At 43.7% G+C, this 12,500-nt stretch overlaps 1 protein-coding gene across 1 annotated transcript in view; it reads left to right on the forward strand.

The window, feature by feature from the left end:
* The window catches only part of LOC311048958 (sodium- and chloride-dependent taurine transporter-like), a 52,618-nt gene that overhangs the window by 28,262 nt on the left and 11,856 nt on the right, over window positions 1-12,500 (forward strand). The window contains exons 5-10 of the mRNA XM_084062341.1: window positions 1,226-1,371; window positions 4,288-4,420; window positions 6,904-7,038; window positions 7,934-8,037; window positions 8,366-8,490; window positions 11,707-11,819. Of these exons, the coding sequence (XP_083918467.1) occupies window positions 1,226-1,371; window positions 4,288-4,420; window positions 6,904-7,038; window positions 7,934-8,037; window positions 8,366-8,490; window positions 11,707-11,819 (756 nt within the window). The remainder of the gene's footprint in view (window positions 1-1,225; window positions 1,372-4,287; window positions 4,421-6,903; window positions 7,039-7,933; window positions 8,038-8,365; window positions 8,491-11,706; window positions 11,820-12,500) is intronic.

Consider the following 12,500-nt stretch of genomic DNA (forward strand, 5'->3'; position numbering starts at 1 on the left):
CACTAAATGGAACAGAGCCTTCATTAGTATCATTGGTAACACCTGTGAAGGAAGCGATAATATGGCTGCTGTGCATACAGCAACACCTGCCTCAGTGGCTTGCCTTGTTAATCACTAGACTCCAAACCTAACAACTCCAGTGTTCGACTCCCGCTGCTGACATTACTTTTTCCATCGGCCACGGACAACTCTTTTTTTGCCGATAAAGTATAGTTTTGGACCGCGACGGAAGGTCGCAGTCTCGAGCGAACTCGAGCCACGGGAGGCACCGCGAGTCGCTGTGCCGAACGTTGCGACGTTCGCTTGAGCCTACTCAGCCCTGTCCGAGTTAAGTACTGATAGGCACAGAATCGAAAATGATTGCCCCCCCACCCCCAGAGCGCCAAGCATTATTTTCGACCACAGATCACTGCATGACTAGAGGCGAAGCAAGGGGGGCATGTTACTACGATCCGGTGGGAAAGCAGGGCTTGCGTTTGGGAACCCATCGGTGAAAAAAAGGGGAGGAGAATAAATTCAGAGCTTTGAATATGTCTTTGAGAGATTAGGGTTCAGCTGCTACATAAACCCATCGCCGGTGGTGGAAAAAGTACTGAAATGTTTTACTTAGGTAAAAGTATCAATACTGCAATGTAGAAGTACTCTGTTAGAAGTAAGAGTCCGAAATTCAAAATTGACATGAGTAAAAGTACAAAAGTATTGGCATCAAAATGTACTTAAAGTACTAAAAGTGAAAGTACTAAAATGTTTGAAAATAGCATATCTACGTAAGCTCACAACGCGTCGCGATGTGAGCTTGTAGATCTGCTATTTTCAATAGGTATAAAATAGGGCTAAAATGGTTAAAAATTGTTAATATATAATGTAATAATAATGTATATCTGCAAAGTAACTAGTAACTAAAGTCCTCAAATAATTGTAGTGGAGTAAAAGTACAATATTTGCCTCAGAGATGTAGTGGAGTTAGAAGTAAAAGTATTGAAAATTGGAAATACTCCAGTAAAGTAAAAAATACCTAAGTACAGTACTTGAGTAAATGTACTTAGTTACTTTACACCAATGCCCATCGCTCATCCAAACTGTATGTGTTGTGTTGTGTTGTGTTGTGTTGTGTTGTGTTGTGTTGTGTTGTGTGTGTGCGTGTGCGTGTGCGTGTGCGTGTGCGTGTGCGTGTGCGCGTGCATGCGTGTGTGCGTGTGTGTGCGTGTGCGTGTGTGTGTTGTAGTGTTTCCAGCCAGAGTTGCCGTGGGCCAAATGCAACCAGCCATGGAACACTCCCCGCTGTGTGGAAGACACTGTCCGCAAGAACAAAACTCTCTGGCTGGCCGCCAACACCACCAACTTTACCTCCCCTGTCACCGAGTTCTGGGAGTAAGATACACATTTTAACCTTTATTTATGTAGTATAAATAACAATAAGTATCAATACTGCAACGTAGAAGTACTCTGTTACAAGTGAAAGTCCAGAATTCCAAAAGTACAAAAATATTGGCATGAAAATGTACTTAAAGTACCAAAAGTAAAAGTACTAAAATGTTTGAAAATAGTAGATCTACAAGCTTGTAGATCTGCTATTTTCAAATAGCCTAGGTATGAAATAGGGCTAAAGTGGTTAATGTATGTTTTATAATGTAATCATTTAAATCTACAAAGTAACTAAAGTTTTCAAATCATTGTAGTGGAGTAAAAGTACAATATTTGCCTCTGAGATGTAGTGGAGTAGAAGTAAAAGTATAGACAATTGGAAATACTCCACTAAAGTAAAGGTACCTCAAAAGTGTCCTTAAGTACAGTACTTGAGTAAATGTACTTAGTTACTTTACACCACCGAACAGGTGGTGGCCAACTCCCTTATCCTGTGCCATTTTGATTTTGCGAGTACACCTTGGTTCGAGGGCTTATTGAAATCCCTCAAAACCAAGCTACAGTCAGCTCAGAATAGACTGATCAGGGTCATTCTAGGGTTTCTAGACCCAGATCCCATATAGGTAGGAACCAGTTTAGAGAGCTCAACTGGCTCCCAATAGAATCCAGGGTAACCATGGCCAGATTGACCATGGTTCATAAGATCATATATGGCGAGGTCCCCATATTTGTAAAGACACGTTCTACTCAGAGAAACAAAGTACATCATTTGTTCACCAGAGCCGGTGTAGCAGATGTGAGCCATCAGGCTTTTAAAAGCAAACTGGACAAGAAATCATTTACTTACATAGGAGACACACAGTGGAACGACCTCCAAACCAGTGTCAAACTGACAACCAATCTGAGGTATTTTAAGCTGCAGACAAGGTCTATTAGAAAAGGTTTGCCTATAGAGGGGTCAGTAGACTATAGGAAAAGATAAGGGAGCACTTGTTTGTGTGTATGTACTGTATATTTTAATGTCATGTGTTTTGCACTGTAATGTATAGTAACTTGTATTGACTGTTAATTTTGAGAGGACCTCAACGGAAATACGTCTCAGGACCTTCTTGCGTAATAGGCTCTATTCACAGCAGCCATATTATGTAGACATTCACAGGTGTTACCAATAATACTAATGAAGGCTCTGTTCCATTCTTGGTCAAACAGAGTCAGGGTGCTATTGTGCATGTTGGCTCACTGGAAACATTCTGTTACACCAGTGGGTCTACAGTTGGGGTCCAGGGACCCTCATGGGCTTCCAAATGGCCCCTTACAGGTGTGTAACTCATTTGGTTCCATTTGTACACTCTCAGAGTTGTGGGGCCGTGGAAACCACTGTGCTACACTAAATGGAACAGAGCCTTCATTAGTATCATTGGTAACACCTGTGAAGGAAGTGATAATATGGCTGCTGTGCATAGAGCCTATTCTCGAACTGCTGTAACCATGTGGTTTTGCTTTTCAAATAAATCAAATCAAATCAAATAGGTGCAGTAAGGTTACATTCACAAAATCATGGCATATGTCTTCATGACACAATAAGCATGTCACTCAGTACTCTAATGGGTATAAGTAACAGCGTCTCCGCCATATGTGGCGGCTACCAATTATAGCAGAGACAGCACAATATTTTTGCCAGACTTTTTGCCTCCCTTTTGGGCATCTCAAGTTGTTGAAACCCTCTAACAACCAGGCTGGGTGGGTAGGATAATGTCCTAGGCTGACAAATATAAAAAACTAATAGTCTGCACCTATAGCCAGTGGTCTAAAGTAACTAAGTACATTTACTCAAGTACTGTACTTAAGTACAATTTGAAGGTATTTTTTTACTTTACCAGAGTATTTCCAAATTTCAGTACTTTTACTTCTACTCCACTACATCTCAGAGGCAAATATTGTACTTTTACTCCACTACAATTATTTGAAAACTTTAGTTAATCTATAGATTTTGAGTATTATTACAAAACATACATGAACCACTTCAGCCCTATATACATCTTGGCTATGTGAAAATAGCAGATCTGCAAGCTCACAATGCGTCGCGATGCGCCGCATTGTAAGCTTGCAGAACTGCTTTTGATGTGAGGTTTCCACCCGACGGGGACGATTATGTGTAACCACAGTCATTTACTGTGCACGATGTAAGTCATTGTGAATGTGAATGTGATGTGATGTCACCGCTGTTAGATAGATTCGTCATTAAATTCAACTTGTTGACGATCCATTGAGAGTAGCTGTGAATCAGAGAAATGATCAGAGAAAAAAAAAGAAAACGCTCTTTCTGACAAACAAAGCCAGCCTTTCATCACAATATAACGCTCAGAGTTATGGAAAGTTACTAAGAACCTTTACTCAAGTCAGGTACTGTACTTGTGCACTAATATGCAGGCTTACACATAGAGGTGCAACACTTCATCAAACTAATCAGTTGAATCAATTATCAAAAAACATAATATTGTACTTTTACTCCACTACAATTATTTGTAAAATGTAGTTACTAGTTACTTTGCAGATATAAATTATGATATTATGAAACATACATTCATCACTTTTGCCCTATTTTATACGTAGGCTATTTGAAAATAGACGATCTACAAGCTCACAACGTCTCGCATCGCGACGTGTTGTGAGCTTGTAGATCTGCTATTTTCAAATATGTTATTACTTTTACTTTTGGTACTTTAAGTACATTTTGATACCAATACTTTTGCACTTTCACTCAAGTCAATTTTGAATTCCGGACTTTTACTTGTAACAGAATACGTCTACATTGCAGCATCGATACTTTTACTTAAGTAAAACATTTGAGTACTTTTCCCCCACCACTGATAATAATGGATAATCAATAATGCATTAAACTCCTCTGTGTGTTCACAATAGGCACAACGTGCTGGGGATCAGCGGAGGCATCGACGAGATGGGACCCATCAAATGGGACCTGGCTGGGTGTCTGCTGGCTGTCTGGGTCATCTGCTTCTTCTGCATCTGGAAGGGAGTCAAGTCCACCGGCAAGGTGCCTGTCTGCCTGCCTGCCTGTCTGTCTGTCTGTTTGTCTGTCTGCCTGCCTGCCTGCCTGCCTGCCTGCCTGTCTGTCTGTCTGCCTGCCTGCCTGTCTGTCTGCCTGTCTGCCTGTCTGCCTGTCTGTCTGTCTGTCTGTCTGTCTGTCTGTCTGTCTGTCTGCCTGTCTGTCTGTTTACTGCATACTATATGCATTGTGCCATGGACTATAAATTCAGCTTTTGTTTTCTGTTTGGCACGAGAAACAACAACAAATACACACGCACACACGCGCGCGCACGCACGCACGCACGCACGCACGCACGCACACACACACACACACACACACACACACACACACACACACACACACACACACACACACACACACACACAGAGCCACAGGAAGGGTGGTGCGAACGGTGCGGTCGCACCGGGCCCCGCGCTGGGGGGGGCCTCGCAAAAAAACTGGATTTTTTTTTTTTTAACATGACACCCAACATGACACCCAACTTAATGTTTGAGGGCAAAAATAACCGCAAATAACCACCCAAAACTCGGATATATCCGACAGAAACCGCAAAAAAATCGCGCGCGCGTGCGTGCTCGCCAACTCCGCACCGGGCCCCGCATTTCTCCCAGACAGCTCTGCACACACACACACACACGTACGCGCCTCATGTGATCACACATTCACCAGGACTATATTTAGAAAAAAAAACATGAGACCTGAGGTGACGTCATGGTAACCTTGGCAACGGAGTAAACATGCAGAAAAACGAGGGAAAGGAAAAGCCGAGTGAATTTCCAGAATTGAGCGTATAGCATAGAAAATTTCACAATTTAGGCATTTTAGCAGTAAAATCCAGAGTGACTTACAGAACGCAGGGTAAACACGAGGAATAGACATGATAATCTAGGATCATAGATCTTTATAAACCAAGAATCAGTCTAATATCAAAAAGTAAATAATCTCTACACAGTGGTGTAAAGCAACTAAGTACATTTACTCAAGTACTGTACTTAAGTACAATTGTTAGGTAATTTTACTTTACTGGAGTATTTCCAACTGTCTACGCTTTTACTTCTACTCCATTACATCTCAGAGGCAAATACTGTACTTTTACTCCACTACAGTTATTTGAAAACTTTAGTTACTAAAGCTCACAATGTGACGCGTTGAGAGCTTGTAGATCTGCTATTTTCAAACATTTGAGTACTTTTACTTTTCGTACTTTAAGCACATTTTCATACCAATACTTTTGTACTTTTACGCGTACAAGTACATTTTTAATTATTGACTTTCACTTATAACAGAGTACTTCTACTTTGCAGTATTGATACTTTTACTGAAGCGAAGCATTTGAGTACCTTTTCCCACAACTGCCGACAGCCATGCTGTACTGTGTAGTGTGTACCGTATAATGTATAGAAGCAGTGGATTTATAGCGGTAACTTACAGCTTTAAACGTCCATAAAACAACATCAGCAACAGCAGTCAACGCGGACAAACTATGCAGTCGATGCCAGACACCCCCCCGTCCCCCCTCCCCCTGAAGGCTTATTGATTGGTCAGGGCTGATTTATTCTCTCTGTGTTCGCTGCCAAGGCCTGTAACCGAGCAATTAACCACCATGTAAAACACAACACACTGACCTTACAAGCACTGTGTGTGTGTGTGTGTGTGTGTGTGTGTGTGTGTGTGTGTGTGTGTGTGTGTGTGTGTGTGTGTGTGTGTGTGTGTGTGTGTGTGTGTGTGTGTGTGTGTGTGTGTGTTGTGTGTGTGTGTGTGTGTGCGTGCGTGCGTGCGTGCGCGTGTGCGTGCGTGCGTGCGTGCGTGCGTGCGTGTGTGTGTGTGTGTGTGTGCACATGTATTACTTGTAGCACAGTAAAACAGTGGTTCTCAAACTTTTTCATGTCAAGGACCCCCACAATTACATGTATTTGGCAGCGGACCCCCATCTCAAATATATTTTGTGCCAGGGATTTAAAAAAGAAAAATAGCAGATCTACAATTTTGGACCACGCTTTCTTACCTTTTCTATTATGTTATGATATCTTAGGATGAATGGTACAGTAGAACAAATTCATAACTCCATACCACGGGTCTGCCACAGCTTAAAACCTGCGCCAATAGGCCTTGCGTTAGATCGCGTATTTTAATAGCTTTTTTTTTGCATTTTTTGGTGAATTTTTGGGCTGACGTTTATAGTGACAGAACACTATGCAACCGAAAAAAAAGGAAAGAAAAACGGAATTCTCTCTAGACGAGATTGAAATCTCGAGATTGAAATCTCGTCTAGAGAGACTTTCATTTAAAAAAAAAAATCAATATAGACAAGCTAGACAATATAAAAGCTTTGAGCTATAATGTTTGGTGTTTTATTTTCCCTGCGTGTGCGTGTGCATGTGTGTGTGTGTGCGCGTGTGTGTGTGTGTGTGTGCGTGCGTGTATGTGCGTGTGTGTGCGTGTGTGTGTGTGTGTGCGTGTGTGTCCAGGTGGTGTACATCACGGCCACCTTCCCGTTCGTCATGCTCATCGTGTTGTTGGTGCGAGGCGTCACTCTGCCCGGCGCCTCCGAGGGCATCAAGTTCTACCTGTACCCTGACCTGGCCCGCCTGCAGGACCCCGAGGTACGTAGGTGGCCACCACGCTGCCTTTATTTTTTACGCCGCAGAGGGAGTGTAGCGCCCAGGATTACCAAAACAATTGCCACTGGGTGAAAAGAAAATGGGGTTGCAAAAAGCGTGGGATAAAGAATGTGTTAAAAAAAAAAAAAACACGGCCGCGGCCGGAGCCGCTATGTTCACCAGCTGCCTGTCCATACGTACGGTAGGCCTACTGTACATCCCATTATTTTGAATGCATTATCTCAGGACACAAATGTCTAATTTGACACTTGACTCATGGATGAAGTAATTAGAAGCAGGTGGTCAATGGCAGCGGTTCTCAAACTTTGTCATGTTTGAGATGTTTCTTTTTTAAATATAAAAAAATAGCAGATGTTCAAGCTCGCAGCACGGCACGAAGTGACGTGCTGCAAGCTTGTACATCTGTAATTTTTTTAACCCATTAAGACCTGGAACTGTGTCATTTTTAGATTTGAGCTAAAAAGCATTATTTTACACTTTGGCTATTCAAAAATAGCAGATATACAAGCTCATAGCGCGGCACCGAGTGCCGCGCTACAAGCTTGTAGATCTGCTATTTTTGAAAAATCGTGAAAATGTGTGCAAATCTTTGAATATAAATAATTTTAAAGCGAACATTTTTAACTCAAATCTTTGCTTCTGGGGGTCCCTGGAACAAAATATTTTGATGGGGGTCCGAGGCCAAATACATATAATTTTGGGGGTCCTTGACATGAAAAAGATTGAGAACCACTGATATAGAAACATACGTTTTTCAGAATACTGTTGAGATTTAGGAGACGTGTAGAATCGGCTTCATGTCTCAATGGTATAGCCAACGTATAAAAATGAACACTGGTCCAGTGAGCCTGAACGTTCTGTCTTCTCGTCCTCCAAGGTGTGGATCGATGCCGGCACGCAGATCTTCTTCTCCTACGCCATCTGCCTGGGCGCCATGACCTCCCTGGGGAGCTACAACAAGTACAAGTACAACTGCTACAGGTAGGGCTGTCCCCGTTTATGGAGGGTCCGCTGGGGTGGGCTTGTGTTTGTGTGTGTGTGTGTGTGTGTTCATTAACACGGTACATGTGTGACATATAGGGACTGTTTGTGTGTGTGTTCATTAACTCATTCACTGCCAGATTTATTTCTGGCTGTGTTTGCCCACTGCCGGCAATTTTAGTTTTTTTACCTTTCAACAGGTCACAAACATTTTATATTCATTATACGTCCTTGGTAGTGAATGAGTTAATACTGTATACTGTATGTGACATATAGGGATTATTTGTGTGTGTTTATTAACACCGTATACTGTATATGTGACATATAGGGACTGTATGCTGCTGGGGGCCCTGAACAGCGGTACCAGTTTTGTGTCCGGATTCGCAATATTTTCCGTCCTGGGATTCATGGCACAGGAGCAAGGGGTGGACATCGCTGATGTGGCCGAGTCAGGTACGTTCTGAGGAAACCCAGACGGTTATGAGGGTTTCTTTCTGGGAAACCCAGACGGGTACAATGTTTCTTTCTCGGAAACCCAGACGGGTATGAGGGTTTCTTTCTGGGAAACCCAGACGGGTACTAAGGTTTCTTTCTGGGAAACCCAGACGGGTATGAGGGTTTCTTTCTGGGAAACCCAGACGGGTAGGAAGGTTTCCGCTCTGGGAAGCCCAGACAGCTACGGGAAACTCCTCATAAAATTCAAAGACTAAGAAATAACACACAACTTCATTGCTGAGCAAAACTGCAAAGGCAGTGAAGTGCAAAGATCCTATAGTATTGCTAGCGCAACTTTTGTAGAATCCTAGAATTCTAGAGTCTTAAGTTTGGAGTTTCAAAGCTGGAGTTTCTTATCGAGCCACGTGACAGCTCAGTTAGCACAGTGTCACTGTTAGCAGGACACTGTGTTTTATAACAAACCAACATAGTGTGGACGTTAGTGAACGCTATCAACGTTGTTTTCAACATGCGTCTGTGTCACTCTGCCTTATTGACCGTGGCCACAGTTGGGGACTCTATGTCTGGGCCTGAACCCTAAAGATACTGTACATAACACACGTGCCTTCATCTAATCCAGGCCGTTTGTTACATTATATTTATATGAGACTGACGTTTTTATGTTTGGTTCCTTTGCCAACAACTGAGCTGATTTTTCCGTGAGTGGAAAACTGGAGGTTTAATAATAGCCACTATTAGGCCGTAGCGCAAGTCCCATGTTGTTGTTTTTGTTTGCTTGGATATTTTGGTCCTTTCAATGACATGGTAGTATTATGTTCTGGTGTTATTGTTGGACGCCTCACTCTGTAAGGCATGCAACGCGTTCAGGTTCCCTTCAAGGTCATCTTTGTGCCGTTGACATACAGACAGGAACACAACAGATTGTCTCAGGCACTGAAACTGTGTTAATTTTGACTGCAAATTTTGATTCAGTTTTAGCCTAGTTTTAGTTGACTGAATCTACAGTTGATTAAGTCGAGTAAAAATGTCTGTTGGCGAGCCTTGATGGCGTCGTAATGCCTGATTTTACACTTAGCTGCGTGTCGAAAATAGCAGATCTACAAGATCTACGATCTACTTTTAAATAGCTAATCGCAATTATTTGTACTAGACCATACCCGTCCGGGGATATGAGCACCCAAAGTATGTGCAGTGTGGGTTACGCGCTGTGCACAGACAGTATATCAGGGATGGAAAGTGACACACAAGAAATCTCTGTTTCACCGACATAAAAAGGCTAATAAACAGTGTACATTTTGGGAAAGGTAAAAACGGGCAGGGTCATCTGGTGCATAATGCTAATGGAATGGGCGTGTGCAGATTCAGATCAATTGGCTCTATTCACAGCAGCCATATTATGAAGAAATTCACAGGTGTTGCCAATGATACTAATGAAGGCTCTGTTCCATTCTGGTCAAACAGAGTCAGGGTGCTGATATTGTTGCATGTTGGCACACTGGAAACACTCTGCTACACCAGTGGGTCTAAAGTTGGGGTCCAGGGACCCTCATGGGCTTCCAAATGGCCCCTTACGGGTGTGTAACTCTGAGAGTTATGGGGGTCGTGGAAACCACTGTGCTACACTAAATGGAACAGAGCCTTCATTAGTATCATTAGTAACACCTGTCAAGGAAGTGATAATATGGCTGCTTTGCATAGAGCCTATTGCTCCAGCCATTGGGGAACCGGGCAGGACAGAGAACAGAGAACAGACAGATCCTGTCCACAGAGGTTTGGTCATTTATATGTAGGGTGACAATTAATCATCAACTTAAATGTTGTAATCGTGCCCTGTCCATCACCAAAATACTTGTGTTTAGAAGGACATGTGAATGAAACATGAGTTTCATGTAGCAGCTCTTCTGAAAGTGACGGTCAGCCAGAGGACTGTGAAGTTTTTATGCTGTTGAAAGTGACAGTCAGCCAGAGGACTGTCACTGGATGCTTTGTCATAAAACTCCTGACGTCAAATGAACCTGTTTTAAATGTCTCATGTAGCTGTCAGCCACAATGCTGTTCTGCTGCTTCTACTATCGGACTCATCTCAGTTATACTCCATCCAACAACGCTGACATGCCAAAAAGAACAGACCTAAGCTAACATGTAGGGATATGGGAATTTCATGTCACAATAATTGTGCCAAAAATAACTGCGATTAAAGGCATGGTATATAACATGCGCCCTGTGTTTACATAACAACACAACATTGTTGCATTTGTAGCAGCAGCTATCAGCCAAAAGAAATAATGCGTGGCACAACAGACGACACGAGACACTTTTGCGTACCAACAGCAGGGACAGGAATTTCCAAGCTATTATTTTTTAGCAAAACTAAAAAATAAAAGCCAGGAGATCGAGGCTAGGAATTTACTTCCTGAAGCCACACTCACACAATCATTCTAAAGCACGCGTCGGCCCCATGTACAACCATTAGGCGCAGGGGGAGGGGAGGGGACGCATGCTGCACATGATTGTGTGAGTGTTGCTTCGCATCGCCTCGCATTGCCTCGCTGCGTGCACGCAGCCAGCAGCGGCTGGTAGAGGCACTCGTCAGTGATGATCAACGCACCGTAACGGTGCAAAATATGCCGTGAACGTCCCAGTCTGGCGGATAAAAGCAGCGCAGCACAGGGCACCAAACGGCGTGAGAAAAAAAAAACAGCGAAAATTGGCGGAATTTGGAAGCAGAGCGTCCTTTTTTCTCGCACAGCACCCCCCCCCCGTTGACAAAACTATCCCGGTGGGCACCGCGCTGAATGCCCCCCCCCCCCCCCCCCCCCCCGTGACAAAACGGGACGGGACCATTTATTTGGTGCGCACCAAGTCACATCTCCAGGTGCTCTTCTGAGTACTAGACCTAAAAAGTTATGTGCACCCCTGATAATATGGCACCATTTGTGTCTAACTCACATCGCGTCTCATTGGTGGGCTGTGAACAGTTCAGAAAACCTACCAGTGACATCATCGAGCTAATTATGTCTGTCTGCCTGCACTGGCTTGATCAACAGCAATCACAGGGTTGTAATGTTGTTCTTCTTCTTCTTCTCCACCCCCACCCCAACCCCCCTCCTTTCTGTGTGTGTGTGTGTGTGTGTGTGTGTGTGTGTGTGTGTGTGTGTGTGTGTGTGTGTGTGTGTGTGTGTGTGTGTGTGTGTGTGTGTGTGTGTTGTGTAGGTCCAGGCCTAGCGTTCATAGCCTATCCCAAGGCGGTGTCCATGATGCCTCTGCCAACGTTCTGGGCCATCCTGTTCTTCATCATGTTACTGCTGCTGGGCCTCGACAGTCAGGTGAGGATGAGGACGGTCACGTCCTTCTTTGTTCACTGTAAACCCCCCCCCCCCCCCCCCCCCCCAGCGGAGTCCCTCAGGGCTCTATGTTGGTATCTTTTCTATTTTCCGTTACTGTGGGGAAAGCGTTCGCTGAAAGTAGCCGATCGACATGAGCTTTACCATCTGCTATTTTCAGCGAAAACTTTCCCCACAATACGGATGTTGACAATGATTGGGTAATAAAATCAAGTGTAAAGTCCGGTCCAATCCCCATTGCAATCAATGGCGTGGTAATTGTTCTGCAGTCAGCAGGGCTAAAAAAGCCCTTATTTTTGGGCTTCAATTCCAGCGGAGCTTCCTTCTCATCCCAATACACTATTCTGTGCCGTTTGCGTGTTGTTAGCTTGTCAGCTGGTTGACACGCTTGTGCATTGGAGTATAAACAACGCTTTAGGCTCATTTGTACTCAGTGGTAGTTGTCGTTGGCCATAGGCTCTATTCACAGCAGCCAAATTGTGAAGACATTCACAGGTGTTACCAATGATACTAATGAAGGCTCTGTTCCATTCTGGTCAAACAGAGTCAGGGTGCTGATATTGTGCATGTTGGCTCACTGGAAACACTCTGCTACACCAGTGGGTCTACATTTGGGGTCCAGGGACCCTCATGGGCTTCCAAATGGCCCCGTACAGGTGTGTA

The sequence above is a fragment of the Gymnoscopelus microlampas genome (assembly GCF_963454915.1).
Source record: "Gymnoscopelus microlampas genome assembly, chromosome: 7".
NCBI lineage: Eukaryota > Metazoa > Chordata > Actinopteri > Myctophiformes > Myctophidae > Gymnoscopelus > Gymnoscopelus microlampas.